At 48.2% G+C, this 24,970-nt stretch overlaps 1 protein-coding gene across 4 annotated transcripts in view; it reads left to right on the top strand.

The window, feature by feature from the left end:
* The window catches only part of HEATR5A (HEAT repeat containing 5A), a 362,218-nt gene that overhangs the window by 215,467 nt on the left and 121,781 nt on the right, over positions 1 to 24,970 (top strand). For all 4 annotated transcript variants that reach the window (XM_069209087.1, XM_069209090.1, XM_069209089.1 and 1 more), the window contains exons 25-26: positions 100 to 281; positions 771 to 839. In XM_069209087.1, the coding sequence (XP_069065188.1) occupies positions 100 to 281; positions 771 to 839 (251 nt within the window). The remainder of the gene's footprint in view (positions 1 to 99; positions 282 to 770; positions 840 to 24,970) is intronic.

Below are 24,970 nucleotides of genomic sequence, written 5' to 3'. Positions count from 1 at the left end.
TGCTGCCTGTTAGCTCTGTCATGACACTCCTGCCCTTGTGCATGATGTTGTCCCTGTTCTGCTTCCTTTCCTGTGTCATGATGTTTCTGTCTTTCTTAGATGACTTCCTGGTCCTGCACCTCCTGGATCTGATACGCATGGCGTTCATGGCTGCCACAGACCATAGTGACCAGTTACGCCTTTCGGGCCTGCAGACTCTCCTTGTGGTCATACGAAGGTTTGCAGGTGTACCTGAGCCAGAGTTTCCAGGGCACGTCATCCTGGAGCAGTATCAAGCCAATGTGAGCATCCTCTTATGTCAAAGGGTGTCTTCTAAGGTGCTGCCAGGTAGAGGTGGGAATGGCGGCAAAAGAACTGGTACTCCACTCCTCTCACACTAAAATTACAACACTACTGACTTACAACGTGACCTACACAGTCGCAAATAAGAAAAAAAATATCTAAGTGTTGTCTTATTGACCATTATGTGCTGACATAGAAACAGAAGCACTGGCCTTAAAGTCCTCTCGCTGATACGAGAGATGCTGGCAAGAAGAGAGGGGCCTCGCACCGACCATAGGATGGTTTACACTGTGTGCTGGAGCAGCGCCTCCTACAAATGCTATGGGTGAAAGTCATTGAAGTTGTCCTTGTGCTCATTATTCAGGTCTAGGGAACTCTTTTTATTCCATAGAAGCAGTCCTTCTTGCTTGCCTCACAACTCTCTGGGTAAGGATGGCTCGGTTTGGCTGTTCTGGCACTCTGTGTAACGCTGCGTCTTGTTGTTTCAGGTGGGAGCTGCTCTACGCCCTGCATTCACCCCAGAGACCCCCCCTGATGTCACTGCGAAGGCCTGTCAGGTGAGGGCGTCTTCTCTTTCCAGACAGACTTCTGTAGATGCCATGAATCGCTGCATGCTATAGGACATAGTGGAGAGTAATTGTTCTTTTTAGAGGCGTGAGTTGGTGTTCTGAGGAGCTCTTCTCTGCTAGGGTCCATCAAAAATGGAAAACCAAAAATGCTCATTTTGATTAATTGGGAGAATTAAATGTTTTTAAAAAATAGGCAAGGCAGAAAGTTTGCCATAATGCTCTGTGTTAACAAAGTGCACTCAGCCAGCCTTCCAGTTCGAGATGTACTGTTAGAATGCATTAACAGACAGTGCATTGTTTCACTCGTCATCGCATCCACAGACAGCCAGTCACAATAGGAATATGATGGTTAGCTGTAGATCTGGGGAAACCGTGATGGGACGAGGGAGACAACAGAGATACTGGATAGCGCCACTCTGAGCCGTCACGCAGCTGTGTGCTGGTTCGAAGTAGGTAATCATCATGCATGCATGCTCCTCAGCCATCTGCTATTCAAATGATATACTTCCACAAAATCTCTAAACCTTGGTTTGTCTGGAATATGGGTGTGTGTGGGAAAGTGTATTATGTTTTGTAGTAGAAGTGTCCGCCTAAAAAGATAAGGCTACCACCTGTTAGATATCACACAAAGTAAATAAAATAAACCTGTGCTCAATCCCTGGCAGTGTGTCAAGTATTTAAGCAGCACATGCACGGTAGGAAGAGGCACACCGTGGGTAATAAAATTCCACATTTGCTTTTGAAATTAAAGAGAAATATAACAAAAACAAAAAAAATCAAAATAGGGTAACCTGAGATAGGATTTTTAAAGATATAAGTGAAAATGTTGCTGCAAATTTCAAATATTCAGTGGAACCAGGAGACCAAGATGTAGGCGCAATTTGAGGACAGCTGCGATAGATGCCTGGTCAGGGTACACCAGGTGGATTGGTCTCGGTGAAAGTCTGTAAGTCAAAATATTCCACCAGGTTTCTAAGTCCCAACACAGAACGGAACATTGTCACTTTTTGAGGACTGAAAACCTTCCTGAGCGTGCCATTACTGAAACTGTAGACAGTGGAACAGAAGGCCGAATATTTGAAACAGGTTGGTCCCACTGGAGCATTGGACATTTACCGCTGAACATGTTTCCCAAGGCACTACTCCGAAGTGCTGGGAGCGTTGTCTAGGACAAAGCTGAAATTCGGTCAGATGCTGTGGAATGATGATGGACACTTTTTTCCCCAGAGGTCCCCCTGACGCTCTTTAGGAAACGTTTGGACACTTTGAAAAGCTTTCTTCTGGTGTCTAATGATCACAATAATAGGGCCCACAGGATGTTGGGATTTTTGGGGGGGGGGATGCTTAGGTACTCTCAGGGTGTTAGGCAGAGGCCAACAGACAATTCCCATCCATGTCCAATTGCCACTGATCCGCTGGGCATTTCTGTCAAAAGGCCTCTTGCAGCTTATTGTGTCTCTGTAGCCACAAGGGAGGTCAACCATCTGACCTTTGAGTACACTTCTTTGTCCTGGGTACAAAAGCGCGCATGTCCACTCCTTCAGGGCTCCGTTTAGGAGACCAACAGCAGTTCAAGTCCTCTTCTGATCTCCTGCAGGTCCAGTAAGTGTTAAAACAATGTTCCTTGGGATGCTACATGGCATTTCGTAGAGCATTCATGTTGACACATACTTGTGTCTATTTATGAAATGCTATTCCTAGAGAACGTTATTGTAAGATCTGGGCACATCCAACATTTTAGGTTTCTGATCTAGACTGTTTAGTGGCTAAATATCACAGAAACTGCAAGTTAAAGAATGGCACAACAATGTGTTTTGGCTTTGTTCCTATACTCATAGTAGGTGTTCCTCGGAATAGATTTTTCTTTCTGCGGATGTACAATATTGTGTGACTGTACACAATTTTGTTAGCATGTCACTTGCCATGGCGGTTTAAAAAAAAAATAACATTTTTTTAAATATAAGACCAGTTTTATTCACTATTTAAACTTAATCATAAGTATAGTTTCCTGTGAGCTGTCTGGTACTTTCAGTACCATTCACAGTACTCAGTGAATAGTAATGGTAGTATTAAATGGCTAATCTCACTAGGTAAAAGGTTATTCTCAGTTGAGGTCACTGCACACACTCAGAGCAGATGTTAAACTTAATACAGTATTAAAACCAGGGCAGCTGGCTAAATGGTTTGTTTGTGACAGGTCTAATAATTTCAAAGCTTTGTTCACAAAGCTTGGATCATACGCAGACAGGTTATTACCCTGTTACTATCCAGTAAACCTCGACTGCACCAGGACCCCACAAAGAGGTCTCGCACATGGGCCATTAGATCTTCTATGTAGGAATGGCACAAAACTTCTCAAACATGCTATATGATCTCTGACCTTCTTCAGTGTGCACTGTAGAGGTTACTCCTTGCCCCTATTGAGAAAGCCTATGTTGCAAGAATCATCCCTATTACTTATTGGCGTTGTAATTGTTTTTGAGGCGAAAGCTGTCGTTGACAAACAAGAATGTTTAATTAGATAACAGTTCTTACCCCTTCTGTGATCATCCCCATTCAAAACCATTAGGATGGTGCTTTCCTTATTTTGTATTTTGTGATGTGGTTAGAAATAGGGTCTCTAGGTGGCAGTGTCCAAGAAGGGACCCTCACTCTAGTCAGGGTGAGGGAGTCACACAGCTAAGATCACCACCTTGGTAGCTTGGCATGAGCAGTCAGGCTTATCTCGGAGGTAATGTGTAAAACAAACAAACACACACACCCTCTCCACATCAGTTTGGAAAAATAGCAAATATTTATCTGAGTAAAAAGAGACCAATACCACAAAAAATCAACATGCACAAGTAAAGATATCACTTTTTAAAGGATTAAATGAGTCCTAGTCCATAGGAATCAATGGTTGTATCTTTTTAGCACTAAGTACCTGTGATGTGTCAAAAACCCTGATAATACAGGCTGCAGGGGAGGTGAGGTCAGTGCAAGTCAGTCCTCAGAGGTCGCTGGTCCTGCTGGATGCGTCACTGTGCAGGTTCTCTGAGTCTGGAGACAGGCCGGTAGTGCTGGAGCCAAGTCAGTTGTCATCTCCATCGTCTCTGCAGGGCTTTCAGGTCAGCAGTCCTTGTTTCAGGTTGCAGGAATCGGAGTTCCCGGGTTCAGGGTCACCCCTAAATATACAATTTAGGGATGTGTTTAGGTCTGGGGGGGGCAGTAGCCAATGGCTACTGTCCTGGAGGCTGGCTACACCCTCTTTGTGCCTCCTCCCTGTGGGGAGGGGGGGGCACATCCCTAATCCTATTGGGGGAATCCTCCAAAACAAGATGGAGGATTTCTTAAGGCAGGGGTCATCTCAGCTCAGGGCACCTAAGGGGCTATCCTGACTGCTGGGTGACTCCTCCTTGTTTTTCTCATTATTTCCTCCAGACGTGCCGCCAAAAGTGGGGGCTGTGTCCGGAGGGGCGGGCATCTCCGCTAGCTGGAGTGCCCTGGGGCGCTGTAACACCAGGCTTGAGCCTTTGAGGCTCACTGCCAGGTGTTACAGTTTCTGCAGGGGGAGGTGTGAAGCACCTCCGCCCAGTACAGGCTTTGTTCCTGGCCCCAGAATGACAAAGGCACTCACCCCATGTGGCCAGAAACCTGTCTGGATGTGGCAGGCTGGCAGAAACTGGTCAGCCTAGCACTAGCACTAGTAGTTGTACTGGTATACAGGGGGCATCTCTAAGATAACCTCTGTGTGCATTGCTCAATAAATCCCACACGGGTATCAGTGGTATCAAACTTCACAGCACAGTAAATCCACAAACTTCCCAGTATTCAGTGTAGCCATTATGGAACTGTGGAGTTCGTGTATGACAAACTCCCAGACCATATACTCTTTATGGCTACCCTGCACTTACAATGTCTAAGAATTGGCTCAGACACTGTAGGGGCATAGTGCTAATGCAACAATGCCTTCACCTGTGGTATAGTGCACCCTGCCTTACGGCTGTCGGGCCTGCTAGGGGGGTGACTTACCTATGCCACTGCAGTATTTTGTGGGCATGGCATCCTGAGGGGGATGCCATGTTGACTTTGCCTTTTTCTTCCCACCAACGCACACAATCTGCAATGGCAGTGTGCATGTGTTAGGTGAGGGGTCCCTTAGGGTGGTACAACACCTGCTGCAGCCCTTAGGGACCTTCCCTGGCCACAGGGACCTTGGTACCACTGGTACCTTTTAAAAGGGACTTATCTGTGTGCCAGGGGTGTGCCAATTGTGGAAACAATGGTACATTTTTAATAAAAGAACACGGGTGCTGTGGCCTGGTTAGCAGGGTCCCAGCACACTTCTCAGTCAAGTCAGCATCAATATCAGGCAAAAAATGGGGGGGGGTAACTGCAACAGGGAGCCATTTTCCTACAGTACCTCTTCTTTTAAAAGAGTGAGATGTTCTGTTGACATTGTGTGTCTGTGAGGTGGAATGTTTGGGGGGTGTTGATCTACGTTCTAGACAATAACTACAGGTCTGATGTTATCTCTGACCACTGCTGGTGGTAAAATTATGGACGCCCCCTTACTGGAGTGGAATTGGGGGGTGGGGAAGGGGGCAATGTGGAGGTAGTCAATATTTGGCTGCCGAGGGTGAACCACGAGTGTTGGTGGTTTTTCCTCTGACCTTAGAGCTATTTCCTCTATCTGCTCCTCTGAAAACCCCTCCAGAGTAGGTGGAAGAGGCCTGATGCTGTTGTGAGTTGGAATGATCAGAGGATGTGGCCCCTCTGTAGCCACCCCTATACACTGAGCGGCAAACAAAAACCCTGTTTGGTTGATTTTGTAAAGCACATATGGGTATAGACGTGGCTGTCTTTTTTTTTTAGTGGAGTCAACCTGGGACCCAAATAGGTGCTCCCCATCAAAAGGCATACTGAGGACAGCTTGTTGGACTCCTGTTTTGATACCTGAACACCTTAACCAGGCATGTTTCCTAAGGAGGATACTTGTATTGACTCCTTGTACGGCTGTGTCTGCTTCATCTAGTGCACATCTAATTGAATTATTCGCAACTGTCTGACCTTCAGAGACAATTTGCTGTGCACGTTTACAGTGTTCTTCTGGGAGGTGTTGAAGAAGGTCTTCCATTTCGTCCCAGTGTGCCCTATCATATCTGGCAAGCAGTTCCTGGGAATTAGCAATACACCAATGAATGGCCGCTTGTCCAGCAACCCTAGCGCCCCCCCCCCCCCCCCCTCCAACTGCATCATTTTTTTTTTTTCTTTCTTTCTCTGGAGGAGGAGAATCTCCAGTAGCCCGGCTATTTACTCTTTTCCTGGCTGTAGTAGTGACAATGGAATCTGGAGAGACTTGTGACCGGATGTATATTGGGTCAGATGGAGCTGCCTTATATTTTTTATCTACTCTTGGTGTAATTATAAGGGAGCGCACAGGCTATTTGAAAATGTCTTGGACATGTCGACGCATCCCTGGCACATAGGTAGGAATTGTATGTCCCTGTGTGTTGTAGTGAGGGTATAAAATAGAAAGTCTTCCATTGGATCCTTGTGTAATTGCACATTGTGATAGGCATCAGGGCTAGCTATTACTTGCTGATACCAAGTGGTGTCCTCTGGAGGGAAGGGGCGGACAGGATGAAGATCTGGGTCTGTATCTATCAAAGGATCCGTATCATAAGTATCCCCGGAGTTAGGGTCTTGTGGAACATCCCCTAGATCTTCCCTACCATATACAGGTGAACCCTGAAGTGTGTAATCTCCACCAAGCTGAGTTAGTGAGTGAGGTGGAGGAGAAAGAGGAGGTGGAGATGAGGGAGGAGGCAGCAGAGCTGGTAGAGGAGCTGCTGCTGCAGAAGTAGAACATTTTCCCTTATGTGGCTTTTCAGAAGGAGATGAGGTGTTGAGATCCTCTTGAAATGAAAGCTTCTTCTTTACAGGAATGGTAGAAGAAGCCACAAGTCTGCCTGTGTCTTTTTCAATTTTTTACGCTGCTTCGCATCCATAGTTTCTAAAATCAGTTCAACTGTAAACAGTGAAGCCGACGAATGGTCAGAGTAAGCTGCTTTCAGCACTGAAATTTTGTGTCTCTGTAAACTTTTCAATTCCAAAGGGACAGATGTTGTACTCCTGCTCGGTGCTGAAGTTTTTGTGTCCACGACTTAGGCAACAAAGTAGTCAGGCCCAAAGTTTTCAGTTCCGAAGCCTTGGATGTTTTCGGTCAGACCAAAGGAATAAAGGTTGATTATGAAGACCCAGCGACAGTCTTTCCGGATTTTGGAACAGAGCCTGAGGGCTAGGCAGCCAAATCAAGCTTCCGTGACTGACCCTGGCCCAAGGGCAGTGGTGGTTCAGTGACCTCTTTTCGGAGCTTCTTTACAGTATTTAAGGGAGGCGAAGGAGCAGATGTTTTACTCACGACTTGTGACAAAGTGATGTCTTGGCTCTGGATGTCGGATTGTAGGTCTGAGTCCAAGTCTTCGACAGAGAATGCCCCTTTTTGCTCCAGCTTCTCCTGTGCGTGTTCAACCCCAAAAATATCCGAGGTATTGTCTTCCCTCAAGTCTGACATTTCCAGCCTGTGAGCTCTTCGGTCCCAATGTGTTTTCTTGGACCGAAACGATCAACACACATCGCAGGTGACCTCACTGTGGTCTGGGGAAAGGCAGAGGTTACCCACTTGATTGTGATCCATGTGTGGAAATTTGGCGTGGCACCAAGGACAGAATCTAAACAGCATCCGTTCCATCAGGGTCCCACATTTGTTCCGTGCCTGTGGATATAGGACTAGGGCCGGGCGAGGCCCGTCCTGAAGAGTACGCGGTGGAGATTCAACCCATCTCAATCGATATCATGATTAAGAAAATGCGATCAACTTACAATACCGCTGATGAATAGTAAAGACGGAAAAAGAGTCTCAAACCGCTTTGAATACGGTGAGAGCAGAAACACATATGAAGCCGATGGCAGAGAAAAAGCTATTTAACAAAGAACCCGATGCCCATGCGCAGTATCACAGAGAAAGAGGAGACACTTGATCTCGTGACTCAAACACTTCTTGAAGAAAACGAGTTGCAACACTCCGAGCTGAACACTAGATGGGAGAATAATGCACAGCATATGTATCTACAGCCACGCATACCATTGAAACCTATAACTGGCGCTCCCACCTTGCATAGTTCTCTCGTCAATAATTTTACTCCAAATGTTGCTCAATGGAGCTCTGAAAGATGTCATGAGTGCTGTAATTTCAGGGGGAATTAGCAGTGCATGTCGACACAAGTTATAGTTACCTTTAGTAAAGTGGGATGCCCTGGGGTGCTGAAACAGAAGGCATGAGCCTTTGAGGCTCACCGCCAGATGTTACAGTTCGTGCAGTTGGAGGTGAGAAGCACCTCCACCCAGTACAGGCTTTGTTCCTGGCCCCAGAGTGACAAAGGCACTCACCCCATGTGGCCAGCAACTTGTCTGGTTGTGGCAGGCTGACAGAAACTGGTCAGCCCAACACTAGAAGTCGGATTGGTATTCAGGGGGCATCTCTAAGATGCCCTCTGGGTGCATGTTACAATAAATTCCACACTGGCATCAGTGTGCATTTATTGTGCTGAGAGGTTTGATACCAAACTTCCCAGTATTCATGGTAGTCCTTATGGAACTGTGGAGTTCGTGTTTGACAAACTCCCAGACCATATACTCTTATGGCTACCCTGCACTTACAATGTCTAAGAATTGGCTTAGACCCTGTAGGGGCATAGTGGTCACCTGTGGTATACCCTGCTTTAGGGCTGTAAGGCCTGCTAGAGGGGTGACTTACCTATGCCACGGGCAGTGGGTTGTGGGCATGGCACTCTGAGGGGAGTGCCATGTTGACTTGGTCTTTTTCACCCCACTAGCACACACAAGCCTTGAGGCAGTGTGCATGTGCTGAGTGAGGGGTCCCCATGGTGACATCATACATGCTGCCGCCCTTAGAGAACTTCCCTGGCGTCAGGGCCCTTGGTGCCAGGGGTACCATTTACAAGGGACTTATCTGGCGCTGATTCGATTCTGCAGGCGTTGCATCAATTTTCCAGCTGCAGCACACAGATTTGTGGATTTTCTCCTTCAGGTCACCAGCTTACACTTCCAACGGCCCAGGGACTGGATTTGGCACCACTTGGCAAGTCGGGTCTCTCAGCAGAAGAGCCCAGGCACTGGCAGATGAAGTCTTTGATGTCCCTGAGACTTCTTAACAGGAGGCAAGTTCCTTTCAAGCCCTTGGGGAACCTTGGAAAGCAGGACAGAAGCAGCAAGTAGCAGGCCAGCACAACAATGCAACATGCGGAGTGGCAGCCCCTCATGCAGCATCCAGCTCTTCTTCCTGGCAGGATGTCCTCAGTCCAGAAGTGTTCTAATTTTGAGCTGTCAGAGGTCCAGTACTTATACTAATTTCTGTCTTTGAAGTAGGCAAACTCCAAAGAGAAGTCTTTAAAGTGTACAAGACCCTGCCTTTCCCCACCCTGGCCCCAGACACTCTCCAGGGGGTTGGAGACTGCTTTGTGTGAGGACAGACGCAGCCCTATTCAGGTGCAAGAGCCAGCTCCTCCCACCACTCTAGCTCAGGACTGTAGTGTAGCCATTTTTAATGTAGTCTTCTGCATGTTTGCTTAACTTATTAGGCCTCTGTGCACTTTGCCCTAGATGCATTTTATTTAGCCTTGCACTGTTATTTTACAATAACCAGTTTCACAGTCTTGTTTTATTTCCTTCTATCACACTGTTTAGCTTACTTCAGCACTGTGTTCGCAAACAATACATTCTTGCTCACTCTGTGCTTCAGTCAAGGATACAGTCTGGTACATTGCCGATAGACGTGGTAGAAGTTTAGTCTTTATGGTTCGTAGACAATACACATTCTTACGCAGGAACAATGGGGTGTTAGTTCACATCAGTAGTATAAAAACACTTTCTAGTCCCAGTACACGTAAGAGGGAGATTCCGACCAGGAACCCACAACTAGATACTGACTGCCCTGTTGCAGATGCTGATCCAGATCACAGGCTTTTGCTCAGGTATGAGGGTTGATGCCCTCCCGGGGGAACCTGAAAGGCAGGCTTACAGCTTCACATGCTGTGGTCAAAATATAACTTAGAGAGAGAACGTAATCTAGTTGCACTACGATAGCATTATACTTATGTTTCACTCTCCTCATTACTATTTCAATCCTATTGTGTTGTATGGTTCTGTTTATTGCGGCTCACGCCTTGTTATCTAAAATGCAGTTGTTTTATTAAACCAATCTTTAAAACTCAAACTGCTTTTGTCATTTATATATGAGACCGCACTTTGTACGAGAGAACTGGTTGTGACCTGAGTAACCACGACTTCCCTGGGAAGCACTAAGATGTCATGCGCTCGGCTGCCCAATTGTCTCTGCCCTTTGGGAGAGATGAGGCACCGCTAGTTAGCCGGAGCATAACCCGGATTTGGGGTGACTCTGGTCCTTTGCCGTGGGTCAGACTTAGTCCCCCCACACTGTGAACGATCTTGCCGCTCAAAATCCAGTAGTCTCATTAGGATAATGAGAGCCTACGCGACAACACAGTCCAATGAACCATCCTGGTCTTTGGAAGACAGGAGGTATGGGAGAGGTTCAGTCTCCTCTTCCACCCCATCATCTGTGACAAAGTGGTTTGAGGCGGTTCACTTGCAGGACCCTCAAAGGGTTTCTAGGAGTCTGCATGTCCTCCACTAGGTCTTGCGCTTCTTTACCTCAGATGGCCCAGACCAACGGTCATTGAAGAGAGCACGAGGATCTACTGGGGCCATCACCCACACTTTCTGGCCAGGCTGAAACTCATCCAGAGTGGTATTCTGGTCATACCAGTGTTTCATATCCTCCTGGGTAGCTTCAAAGAATCTCCTGGGCGAGTTTCCAGACGTAGACTGTCTGGTTCCTGAAGGCCAACATGTAATTGATTACATCCTGGGGCGGCTTCCTTGGAGCTCACCAAACTGAGAGGCCCTCTCACAGGGGGCCCATACAGAAGCTCAAAAGGGCTGAAGTCAACCCCCTTCTTTGGTACCTCCCTTTAGACAAATAACAGACATTGTAACAGGATGTCCCACTTACGCCTCATAGGTTCTGAATGACCCATAATCATGCCCTTTAGAGTACAGTTGAACCTTTCAACCAACCCATTGCTTTGGGGGTGCTAAGGTGTGGTGAACTTGTAGGTAACACCACATGCCTTCCACATGGCTTTGCATGTACAACAACATGAAATTGGTACCGCGGTCAAATGTGGGGGAACCCACATGGGTAATGATCCTCATAAGTGCCATGGCGGGTGCAGTCACTGTCCCCGGAGGAATAGCTTCTGGATACTGGGTGGCACGGTACACCAAGACCAGGATAAACATGTGTTCGATGGCATCTGTCGCTGTAGATACACATGTTGTGCATAGCCCGCCATCTGGTGTTGGGTCGGAGTGTTACAAGTTGTTTTTCTTCGAAGAAGTCTTTCGAGTCACGGGACCGAGTGACTCCTCCTTTTGTCTCCATTGCGCTGGGGGGTCGACTCCATCTTCGATTGTTTTCTTTCCGCCATCGGGTTCGGACGTGTTCCTGTCGCTCCGAGTTTCGGAACGGAAAGTTAGCTAACTATCGGAAGATTACGTCGGTAATGTTGCGTTCGGGATCGGCTTAGATAGAATCGACACCGCATCGAAGTTTGAAGAGCTCCGGTGCCCTTCGGGGTAGCTTTCGATCCCCCGTCGGGGCCTGGTCGGACCGACCGCGTGTCAGACAACGCAGATGGAACGGACCCCGTTTCGTTTCTGTCCCAAATGCCACAACAAATTCAGACCAACATTTGGTCTGTAACCTGTGCCTGTCGCCTGAGCACAGTGAAGAGACTTGCGAGGCCTGTCGTGCGTTCCGGTCCCGAAAGACACTCCGTGACCGTCGAGCCAGAAGACTTCAGATGGCATCCACGCCGACAGCACACCGAGAGTTCGAGGAATAAGAGGAAGAAGAAGCCTTCTCGATCCACGAATCGGACTCCGAGGAATTCGACGATCAAAGAACTGTGAGTAAGACGTCGAAGACAACACACAAGAAAAGTGACAAGGCCCAGGGGACGCCACTGCCACCAGGCCATGGCTCGACCCATAAATTCCGTGACCGACCGTCGGCACCGAAAAAGGCCGAAACAGTGCCGATATCGTCCGACTCCGGTCGAGACACCGGCACGCAGCCTGCTCGGGACCGAGACAGTGCTGCTGAAAAGGATCGACGCCGAGATAGCGGTGCCGAAACGGCTCGACGCCGAGACAGTGGCACCGTGGAAGATCGACGCCGAGAGGTTTTGACTCCAAAAAAGAAAAAAGTCACCTCAGAGCCGAAAAAGAGTACAGACAGGGTTTCGGTGCCAAAACGAGCCGCAACCGACCCAGTTACCGGTTCCTATTCAGAGGAGCAATCACTGTCCTCTCAGATGCGAAAGCATAGATTTGAGGAAGAGTTGCAATCCACCGAAGTGGACCATACGCAGAAACGTATTTTCATACAGGAAGGAACGGGGAAAATAAGCACCCTTCCCCCAATTAGGAGAAAAAGGAGACTGGAGTTTCAAACAGACCAAGCACCACAAACAAAAATGGTGAAAAAGGTAACTCCGCCACCCTCTCCTCCACCTGTAACTAATGTTTCACCAGCACAAACTCCATCACATTCCCCGGCTCACACCACCGCGAGCCAAGGTGACCAGGACCAAGACTCTTGGGACTTATACGACGCCCCAGTGTCGGACAACAGTCCAGAGGCGTATCCCACAAAGCCCTCACCACCAGAAGACAGCACGGCTTATTCACAAGTGGTGGCTAAAGCGGCAGAGTTCCACAACGTAAACCTCCACTCAGAACCAGTCGAGGATGACTTCTTATTCAACACCCTCTCCTCCACCCACAGCTCCTACCAAAGCTTGCCTATGCTCCCAGGAATGCTGCGGCACACAAAGGAAATCTTCAAGGAGCCGGTCAAGAGTAGGGCAATAACACCAAGGGTGGAAAAGAAATATAAAGCGCCTCCCACAGACCCTGTTTTCATCACCACACAGCTGCCACCAGATTCCGTCGTAGTAGGAGCAGCTCGCAAGAGAGCCAACTCCCACACATCTGGGGATGCACCACCCCCAGATAAAGAGAGCCGCAAGTTCGATGCAGCCGGAAAGAGAGTCGCAGTACAGGCTGCAAACCAGTGGCGCATCGCTAACTCCCAAGCACTACTTGCGCGCTATGAGCGAGCCCATTGGGACGAGATGCAACACCTCATTGAGCATCTACCCAAGGAACTGCAAAAGAGGGCGAAGCAGGTGGTTGAGGAAGGACAGAACATATCTAATAATCAGATACGCTCCTCTATGGACGCAGCGGACACAGCTGCGAGAACAATTAACACATCTGTGACTATAAGATGGCACGCATGGCTATGAATGTCTGGTTTTAAACCAGAGATACAGCAGGCAGTGCTCAATATGCCATTCAATGAAAAACAACTGTTCGGACCAGAGGTGGACACGGCAATTGAGAAACTGAAAAAGGATACTGACACTGCTAAAGCCATGGGCGCACTCTACTCCCCGCAGAGCAGAGGCACTTACAGCACCTTCCGCAAGACAACCTTTAGAGGGGGGTTTCGGGGTCAGGCCACACAAGCCAGCACCTCACAGACAACACCGTCCAGCTACCAGGGACAGTACCAGAGGGGAGGCTTTCGGGGCCAATACAGAGGACAATTCCCTAGGAATAGGGGAAAATTTCAAAGCCCCAAAACCCCTACAACCAAGCAGTGACTCACATGTCACTCATCCCCTCCACACAACACCAGTGGGGGGAAGAATAGGTCAGTATTACCAAGCATGGGAGGAAATAACTACAGACACTTGGGTCTTAGCAATTATCCAACATGGTTATTGCATAGAATTTCTACAAATCCCTCCAAACATACCACCAAAAGCACAGAATTTATCAAAACAACATTCAGACCTTCTGGAAACAGAAGTTCAAGCATTATTGCAAAAGAACGCAATAGAACTAGTACCAGAAACACAAATAAACACGGGAGTTTATTCACTGTACTTCCTAATACCAAAAAAGGACAAAACACTGAGACCAATCCTAGACCTCAGAACACTAAACACCTACATCAAATCAGAACACTTTCACATGGTCACGCTACAAGAGGTGTTACCATTGCTAAAGCAACAGGACTACATGACAACCTTAGATCTCAAAGACGCGTATTTCCACATACCAATACATCAGTCGCACAGGAAATACCTCAGGTTTGTATTCAAAGTATTGCCGTTTGGTTTAACAACCGCGCCAAGAGTCTTTACAAAATGTCTAGCAGTAGTGGCTGCACACATCAGAAGGCAGCAAATGCACGTATTCCCGTATCTAGACGACTGGCTAATCAAGACCAACTCACTGACAAGGTGCTCACACCACACAAATCAGGTCATACAAAACCTCTACAAACTCGGTTTCACCATCAACTATGCAAAATCACACATTCTGCCGTGCAAAGTACAACAATACCTAGGAGCCATAATAGACACAACAAAAGGATTAGCCACTCCAAGTCCACAGAGAATTCAAAATTTCAACAAGATCATACAACGCATGTACCCAACACAGAGAATACAAGCAAAAATGATATTACAACTCCTAGGCATGATGTCCTCATGCATAGCCATTGTCCCGAACACAAGACTGCACATGAGGCCCTTACAACAGTGCCTAGCATCGCAATGGTCACAAGCACAGGGTCACCTTCTAGATCTGGTGTTGATAGACCGCCAAACATACCTCTCGCTTCTATGGTGGAACAGTATAAATTTAAACAAAGGGCGGCCTTTCCAACACCCAGTGCCACAATACGTAATAACGACAGATGCTTCCATGACGGGGTGGGGAGCACACCTCGATCAACACAGCATACAAGGACAATGGGACGTACATCAAACAAAACTGCACATAAATCACCGGGAACTGCTAGCAGTTTTTCAAGCACTAAAAGTATTCCAACCAATCATAACTCACAAGTACATTCTTGTCAAAACAGACAACATGACAACAATGTATTATCTAAACAAACAGGGGGGGACACACTCACCGCAGCTGAGCCTTCTAGCACAAAAGATATGGCGCTGGGCAATTCACAACCACGTTCGCCTAATAGCAGTTTATTCCAGGGATCCAGAATCAACTTGCAGACAATCTCTCTCGAGATCACCAACAGGTCCACGAATGGGAAATTCACCCCCAAATTCTAAACACTTACTTCAAACTTTGGGGAACACCTCAAATAGACTTATTTGCAACAAAGGAGAACGCAAAATGCCAAAACTTCGCATCCAGATACCCACACAGGCAGTCTCAAGGCAATGCCCTATGGATGAACTGGTCAGGGATATTTGCGTACGCTTTTCCCCCTCTCCCTCTCCTTCCATATCTAGTAAACAAATTGAGTCAAAACAAACTCAAACTCATACTGATAGCACCAACATGGGCAAGGCAACCTTGGTACACAACAATGCTAGACCTATCAGTAGTACCCCACGTCAAGTTGCCCAACAGGCCAGATCTGTTAACACAACACAAACAACAGATCAGGCATCCAAACCCAGCATCGCTGAATCTAGCAATCTGGCTCCTGAAATCCTAGAATTCGGACACTTAAACCTCACACAAGAATGTATGGAAGTCATAAAGCAAGCTAGAAGACCATCCACTAGACACTGCTATGCAAGCAAATGGAAAAGGTTTGTTTGCTACTGCCATCAGAATCAAATTCAACCATTACACGCATCTCCAAAGGATGTAGTGGGCTACTTACTACACTTACAAAAATCGAACCTGGCCTTCTCTTCCATTAAAATACACCTCGCAGCAATATCTGCATACCTGCAGATTACCCATTCAACTTCACTATTTAGGATACCTGTCATTAAAGCGTTTATGGAAGGCCTCAAAAGAATTATACCACCAAGGACACCACCCGTTCCTTCATGGAACCTCAACATCGTCTTAACAAGACTCATGGGTCCACCCTTTGAACCTATGCATTCTTGCGAAATACAATTCCTAACCTGGAAAGTTGCATTTCTCATCGCCATCACATCTCTAAGAAGAGTAAGTGAAATTCAGGCGTTTACAATACAAGAACCTTTTATCCAACTACACAAAAATAAGGTAGTCCTAAGGACTAATCCTAAATTTTTACCGAAGGTTATTTCACCATTCCACCTAAATCAAACGGTAGAACTACCAGTATTCTTCCCACAGCCAGATTCCGTAGCTGAGAGGGCACTACATACATTAGATGTCAAAAGAGCATTAATGTACTACATTGACAGAACAAAGAACATCAGAAAAACTAAACAGCTATTTATTGCATTCCAAAAACCTCATGCAGGAAACCCAATATCAAAACAAGGTATAGCCAGATGGATAGTTAAATGCATCCAAATCTGCTACCTTAAAGCAAAACGACAGCTGCCCATTACACCAAAGGCACACTCAACCAGAAAGAAAGGTGCCACCATGGCCTTTCTAGGAAATATTCCAATGCACGAAATATGTAAGGCAGCCACATGGTCTACGCCTCACACGTTCACCAAGCACTACTGTGTAGACGTGCTATCCGCACAACAAGCCACAGTAGGTCAAGCCGTGTTAAGAACCTTATTTCAAACTACTTCCACTCCTACAGGCTGAGCCACCGCTTTTGGGGAGATAACTGCTTACTAGTCTATGCACAACATGTGTATCTACAGCGACAGATGCCATCGAACTGAAAATGTCACTTACCCAGTGTACATCTGTTCGTGGCATCAGTCGCTGAAGATTCACATGTGCCCACCCGCCTCCCCGGGAGCCTGTAGCAGTTCAGAAGTTAGCTTAAGCTTTGTACATTTGTAAATATATTATTTAAACCTTAAATAGGTACATACTTAGTCACTCCATTGCATGGGCACTATTACTACAACACAACTCCTACCTCACCCTCTGCGGGGAAAACAATCGAAGATGGAGTCGACGCCCATGCGCAATGGAGACAAAAGGAGGAGTCACTCGGTCCTGTGACTCGAAAGACTTCTTCGAAGAAAAACAACTTGTAACACTCCGACCCAACACCAGATGGCGGGCTATGCACAACATGTGAATCTTCAGCGACTGATGCCACGAACAGATGTACACTGGGTAAGTGACATTTTCATGCCCATGGCTGTCTTGGGATCCAGAGGCCCCACAGTGCCAATGCCCAGCTGCTCAAAAGGGGTGCTCACGACAGGAAACTGTTGAAGAGGAGCCTTGCACCTCTTCCCAGATTTGCCACTCACCTGGCAGGTTTCACAGGTCCTGCAGAACTCACCTAAGGACTTCCTCATTTGTGACCAAAAAGAAGTGGGTGACAAGCCTGTCAAAGTTTATGTCCTGCCCCAAATGACCTGCCAGTGGCACATCATGAGCCAGACCCAGGCACATCATGAGCCAGACCCAGTAGGAAGGCTCTGAAACACTGGGGTACCACCAGCACACTGGCTGCCCTAGTAACCTTAGACTTGCTCTACAGGAGGGCATTCTCCCAATAGATGAGGTCAGATCCAGAGGTGTCACCGGCTGCCTGTGCAAAACTCCTCCCTGGTGGGGCCTCCTTCCTGCTGCCAATGGGTCAGCTCCGGTAGGTCCCCCAGTTCGGCCACTTCTTCCCCTGTAGGTTCAAGGGTGTCACCCTCCGGTTCAGCTTCCTCCCCGACCGTGTGAATCTGAAGAGCGGGTTACCCATGCCACTTGCCTCTCCGTCTTCTGGCAGGCACTTGGGCCACTGTTTCAGGCTTCAGGTCACTATCTCTGGCTGTCATGGACCCTGTGGTCATGCATGTCCATTCTGGCAATCTTAACATCTCCAAGTGAGACCTAAGTTCAGCCTCCTTCCAGGCAGTATGCTCCAGGTTGTTTCCTAGCAGACAGTCAACAGGCATAGATGGACTCCCAGCTACCCTCAAGGAACCTGAGACACACCCGTACCCCCATTCAAAGGGAACCTAGCTACCAAACATTGGCACTCACTGTTGTCTACTGCTGCAACCTGGTGAAACACATTAGGGATTACCTGCTCCTCAGACACCAGATGACAGTGGACAGTTGTCATACTGGCTCCTGTTTTTCTCAAAGCCGCCACCCGCCTCCACTGATGGTCACCCGCTGCCTGTACTTCTTAGGGTTGTCAGACATGAGGGTTCTCTGGGCCACCTCACCCTTATCCAAGGAGGCTAGGATCAACTCACCTTGCTCCCTACCACTAACTGGGGTCAGCTCCTCCCCAAGCGCTATACTGGCCACACCTAGTGACTGCCCACCGGTGGGGGGCTGTGTGCGCGGGCACACCTGGGACAGCCCCCCCCCCCCTTTGAAATGTTCCTGCTATTTTATATGTTGTATTTCAACACTATTTTAAAAACACTGAATTAAAGTTATTGAAATTGCATTTCAGAAAACAAGAGCATAATACTGTTGCTGTATCTTTAGATCTGATTCCCTGAAAATTACATTAGAGGTGTTCTGACTCTTTTCATGATGTTATATATTTGTTATGAAGTTCAAAGTCAAAAGCCGTAACACTAGGATCTTAATTTACTCCAGTATTAGAGTTTCATAGATTCACACTCTTGAATCATTCCCCGTCGTCTAGATGGGAGTCCCCTGGGTTTTATAATAGCAATGTAATGATAAGTAAAGTGTATACAGGCCTAAGGCCGGCCACATTAGTAGTCTATCCTTGTCTATCAGGCTGCCCCTCCCTCTAGAACACTCCTGTGAGAAGCTCCAGTGCCTCAGATGTTGCACCGCACGTCGTGCTAGGGAGTCTCCACTGATCTCTGTTCAATCGCACCTTTCTGAAACTAATTCTGGTATTTGTCTCCTCAAAGACTTTCAGGTTTCTTCTCTAGTCTGCTCTACACCCAATTTCTACTTTTTTTCGACATGTCTGACAAGGAGAGGCAGAGTCTCTTCAGGGCCTGCAAGACCTGTAGAAAGAAAAGGCTTCACTTTGAGGACCCTCACAAAGACTGCATGTATTGCCTTTATCCACAACATTCTCCTAAGGATTGTAAGGTATGCAGGACATTTTCTAACAAGACTCTTAAGGATGCAAGGTATGCAGGACATTTTCTAACAAGACTCTTAAGGACGGTAGGCTGCTTATTTGGCTCCAGAAATTATAAACTAGGAAAAAACCTGTTTCTGATTCTGACAGTGAGGACTCCTCTATATCCTCCAGGAAAACTTAAAATAGGGACAGATCACCTCACACTTGTCAAAAGGAATACCACCCTAAAAAAGCTTTTTTCTGATGGATACAACTACCTGTGGATTCCTCACCTAAGGAATACTCCCATGGCGCCAGCATTCGACGGAAATCTTCTTCCTAGTCTCTGCACGTCGACGAGGACGTCACTCTAGCCCACGCGACACCGTCTGACGTCATACAGGCAATAAGAGGTCCTCGATGACGTGCAGACGTCAGTTCCCTTTTTTCCGTGCATTCGAAACGGTTATCTTCGAGGGAGCTACTGTTACTTTAGTGGTTACAGTGTGTTTTCTGCTGCGTAGTTCTTCTCTGCGGTAACAATGTCTCAGAGAAAGTCGGGTTTCAAGCCCTGTCGAGAGTGTGGGGGCAAGATGTCCGTTACGGATCCTCACTCCGACTGTCTCTGGTGCTTGAGCTCCGATCACGACGTTGTGACTTGCGATTCATGTCAGCACATGAATCCGAAGGCCCTCAAGGAACGTGAGGCTAAATTATTCCTGGCGAAGTCGAAGAGAAAGGAAAAACATCACAAGAAGTCTTCCTCGCCAAGGTCTCATCGGCGTCATCGAGACTCCCGGCGCCGTAGAGATTCACGGCGTCATTCAAGCAAGGAGACTCGTTCGAGGTCGCCTTCGGCTCGAAGTCGGAGGACTTGGGAGGTCAGTCCCACGGTCACGCTGCATCCATAGACGCCGTTGCCCTCTCTGGCGTCACCGACTTCGCCTGGACAAGTGTCTGTGGTTGAGGTGATGCAGCCTCTTGGGATGTCTCCGGCGTCGCGGACATCGAGGCTGGCGTCGGGGTCACCTTCGATCCAGGCACCCCAGTATCCGGCTTTTCCAGCCCCTGGAGCCGATAGTACCGCATTTCTGAATGCGATGTATACCATCTTTCAGCAGATGGCTCCAGGAGGTGCTCCGGCTGGTCCTTCGGGGCCTTTGGCCTTTTCATTGGGTGATCCTGCGCCTCTTCGGCCGGCACCCTTTATGCCCTTTCTCCCTTTTGGGAATGTGGGCTCGGCGCCGATGTCGGCGCCGGTGGCCGCTCCGGTGGCTTCAGAGGGATTGGCTCCGGATGTTTCCATCCCGTCGACGTCGGGATTTGGTCCTGTGACTCCGGTGAGTCCATCGGCTCCAAGATCCCTTTGTCCTGCTCCTTCATCGGCGCCGAAGCGGTCTGCGGCGCCGTATGTGGCGTCGGATGCTTCTGGAGATCGGCGCCGATCTTCGGCAGAGGCCATGTCGACTCCGCGCATTGAGCAGAGACTACATTCCATTCAAGGAGGCGTGCTCTCCGTCTGTTGGAAGAGCAGGAGTACCAGCGAGTCCTGGAGGAAGGAGAGGTTGAGGACTCGAGTGATGGACTGCATGGTCTGGATACGGCCAGTGGGCTGGATACTTCCCCTGAGTGGGACCTTTCATCTCCAGGGGAGTATACGGAGGAGGCTGCTTCCTTTCACGCGATGGTGAGGAAGGCGGCTAATTTTCTGGGCCTGCCTTTGCCGGTGGCAGAGGCGAAGCAAAATTTATTGACGGAGGTGCTGCATCCGGCCTCTGCTGCAGCGGAGCCTCTCTTGCCGTTTAATGAGGCTTTGCTTGATCCGGTGTTGGAGGTTTGGAAGAAGCCTGTATCTTCCTCGGCAGTTCATAGGGCTGTGGCCAGGAGATATCGGACTGCACCATCTGACCCTGGCTTTCTTTCAAGACACCCTACGCCGGAGAGCTTGGTGGTACAAGCCTCCTGTTCTTCAAAATCACCGCCTGGATCCTTCCCGACGGTGCCAGGAGACAGGGACTCCAAAAAACTGGATGCGCAATCCAAGAAGATATTTTCTTCTTGCAGTTTGGCGTTGAAGGCCACCAACGCAACTTGCATTCTGGGGAGATATGTCCATGCTCTTATGGATGATATTTTATCTTCTTTTACAGAGCTTCCCCAGGGACTCTTGGATTTTGTCTCAGACGCCCAGGCTGCTGCAACCCAGATTATCCAGTCTGGACTGGACACGACCGACTCGGTGGCTAGGGCGATGGGCATGGCTGTGGTGGCAAGGAGACAGGCCTGGCTCCGTAATTCAGGGTTTTCTGCGGATGTACAGTCGACCCTATTAGACCTACCGTTTGATGGGGACAAACTGTTTGGAGCAAAGGCAGATTCGGCCTTGGAGCGATTTAAGGAGAGCAGGGCCACAGCCAAATCGTTAGGGCTCCTTCTTCCTCTGCCTCTTCCAGATTTTTCAGGAGGTTTCGTGGATTTGGGCGTGGCTCTTCCTCCTCTTCCTTTCGGGGGATATTCCAGCAACCCGCCTCTTCCCACCCCTATAGATCATTTAGAGGGAGAGGTAGGGCCCGCACCAGAGGAGCCTCTCAACAGCACTCTGCCTCTTCCTCGTCCTCTGGAGGGGTGCAGCAGGGAAAGCAGCCTTAGGCTTCCACCATTTCCCACTCATTCCTCTCCTGTGGGGGAAGATTACGGCATTTTCTCCACAAGTGGGAGACTATTACAACGGACACTTGGGTTATCAGTATTGTGGAGAAAGGCTACACCCTTCCCTTTCGGGAGTTTCCGCCCCCCCTCCCGCCCCGCCCATCTTATTGTTCAGAAGAACACCTCCTGTTGCTAGAACAGGAGGTTCAAGTCCTCCTTTCAAAGGGCGCAGTGGAGTTGGTTCCAGAGCAAGAAAGGGGTCAAGGTTGTTACTCAAGGTACTTCCTGATTCCCAAGAAAGATGGTCGGTTGAGACCGATCCTGGATCTGAGGATCTTGAATTGGTTCCTCAATCAGGAAAAGTTCAAGATGCTGACCCTAGCACAGGTGCTTTTGGCGTTGAACAAAGAAGATTGGATGGTGTCTGTCGACTTGCAGGATGCTTATTTTCATATCCCGATACTCAAGTCGCACAGGAAGTATCTCCGGTTTGTGGTAGGGTCGCAGCACTATCAGTTTGCGGTCCTCCCGTTTGGTCTTACTTCAGCACCTCGAGTCTTCATGAAGGTGATGTCAGTGGTTGCGGCAGAGCTCAGAAGGAAGGGGATAGCAGTATTCCCTTACTTGGACGACTGGTTGATAAAAGCCAAGTCCCCGGAGCTTGTGTCGTATCATCTGCAGTCAACAACCCAGTTGTTGTTCGACCTGGGCTTTTCGGTGAACGTGCCCAAATCTCACCTGGAGCCCTCTCAGCGCCTCCTGTTCATAGGGGCAGTACTGGATACAACATTGAATCGAGCCTTTCCTCCGCCTCAGCGGGTTCAAGATATTCAGGAATTGGTTCCAATGTTTCGAAATGGAGCGGTAGTTCCAGTCCTCAAGGTCCTTCGTCTGCTTGGTCTGTTTGCCTCCTGCATACAGTTGGTCACGCATGCTCGCTGGCACATGAGGGCTCTTCAGTGGTGCCTCCGAAGGCAGTGGTCTCAACACAAGGGAGATCTAGAAGGTGTGGTCAAGATCTCCAGAGATGCTGCTGTGGACTTGAAGTGGTGGATTGCGAGCAACAATCTTTCACAAGGAAAGCCGTTCGCGCAGTCGCCACCAGTGGCCACGGTCATAACGGATGCTTCCACTCTAGGTTGGGGAGCTCATCTGGGGGATCTGGAGATCAAAGGACTTTGGTCTCCAGAGGAACAGAGGTTTCATATCAATCTGTTAGAGTTACGGGCTGTACGTCTGGCTCTCAAGGCCTTCCTCCCTTCCCTTCGTGGTCAGTCGGTACAGGTCCTGACGGACAATACTACCACGATGTGGTACATAAACAAACAGGGAGGAGTAGGGTCGTACCTTCTCTGCAGAGAAGCTCTTCGACTATGGTCCTGGGCAAAGGACCATCAGATTTGCATGGTAGCAAATCATCTGGCCGGGGTCTTGAATGTACGTGCGGACAGTCTCAGTCGCCAATTCTCGGCCGACCACGAGTGGCGTCTCCATCCAGATCAAGTCCGTTTAATCTTCCAGATGTGGGGGTTTCCTCGGATAGATCTGTTTGCCACTCGGGAGAACGCGCATTGTCTGTTATTCTGCAGCCTCCAGTATCCGGTGCAGGGAGCATTGGGGGACGCGTTTCTGATAACCTGGTGCGACCAGTTGCTTTACGCGTTTCCCCCCCATACCCTTGATTCCTCGAGTGTTGAGGAAGATTCGCCAAGACCGGGCTCAAGTCATCTTAATAGCTCCGGATTGGCCAAGGAGGGTGTGGTACTCCGACCTTCTTCAACTCTCGCTGTGCCCTCCGCTCTGTCTCCCTCTCAGGGCAGACCTCTCGCAGTCGCAGGGGCAGGTTTTACACCCCAACCTCCAGAGTCTACACCTACATGCCTGGAGATTGAACGGGGCAACCTGAGTTCCTTCTCTCTCCCGCCTGATGTAGTGGATGTTATCTTAGCGGCCAGGCGACACTCCACTAAATCTATCTACGCTAATAGGTGGTCTAAATTTGTTATCTGGTGTGGAGAGAGACAGATTGATCCCTTACATGCTCATCTGTCAGATGTTTTGTCTTTTGCTCTGTCTCTAGCGCAGAAAGGTTGTGCATTGGCTACCATTAAAGGTTATTTGTCTGCCCTGTCAGCCTTCATTTGTCTTTCAGATCAACCATCGTTATTTAAATCCCCTATTGTTCTCAGATTCTTGAAAGGTCTTCTAAATAAATATCCTCCAAAACCATTTGTGATGCCTCAATGGGATTTGTCCTTGGTCCTCACTTTCCTTATGGGGTCCCCTTTTGAGCCTATGCATTCTTGCCCATTAAGGTATTTGGTTATTAAAACAGTCTTCCTGGTGGCTATAACATCTGCAAGGAGAGTGAGTGAGTTGCAGGCCTTATCGGTAAAACCCCCTTATACAACTTTTTATGGGGATAAGGTGGTGTTGAGGACCAAGGCTGCTTTCCTCCCGAAGGTTGTTTCACCCTTCCATTTGGCCCAGACAATTATTTTGTCCACGTTCTATCCTCCGCCTCATCCTTCAAAGGAGGAAGAGAGACTACATTGATTGGACCCAAAGAGAACGTTGAGCTTCTTCATTGATAGAACGAAGGATTTCAGGCTGGAGGATCAGCTGTTCATCGGATACGTGGGCAAGAGTAGAGGAAAGGCAGTCCACAAGAGAACACTCTCCAGGTGGGTTGTTCTTTGCATTAAAATCTGTTACTCTTTGGCAAAGAAGGATCCTCCTGATGGCATTAGGGCTCATTCCACCAGAGCTAAGTCGGCCACTACGGCCTTGGCCAGAGGTGTTCCTGTGGTCGACATCTGCAAGGCCGCAACTTGGTCGTCCCTTCACACTTTTGCGAAACATTACTGTTTGGACTCTGAGGTCAGAAGGGACGGCCATTTTGCACGGTCAGTGCTGCAGGATTTCTTGGTTTGACCATACAGGCACCCTCCACCGGGAGTGGTACTGCTTTGGGGCTCTATTCATTAGGTGAGGAATCCACAGGTAGTTGTATCCATCAGAAGAACGAGTTACTTACCTTCGGTAACGACTTTTCTGGTGGATACATTAGCTACCTGTGGATTCCTCACGGTCCCACCCGCCTCCCCGTTGCCTTTCTGGTCTTACCAAGTAATCCTTGAGTGCGCTCCTCTTGGTATTCAAGGTTGCAATAGATGTTGTATATATGGATACTTGTGTATATTTATATGTATATATATATATGTATATATCTTGTGTATATACATGATTTGCATATATTTGTTTAAAAAAAAAAAAAGAGTTATATTAAATTTACAGCCATTTTATTGCAATGTTGTGTATTTTACAATGTTATGGGATGTTGCCT

The sequence above is a fragment of the Pleurodeles waltl genome, chromosome 9, assembly GCF_031143425.1.
Source record: "Pleurodeles waltl isolate 20211129_DDA chromosome 9, aPleWal1.hap1.20221129, whole genome shotgun sequence".
NCBI lineage: Eukaryota > Metazoa > Chordata > Amphibia > Caudata > Salamandridae > Pleurodeles > Pleurodeles waltl.
The sequence above is the reverse complement of the archived record's forward strand: the minus strand, read 5'-3'. Positions and strand labels throughout refer to the sequence as shown.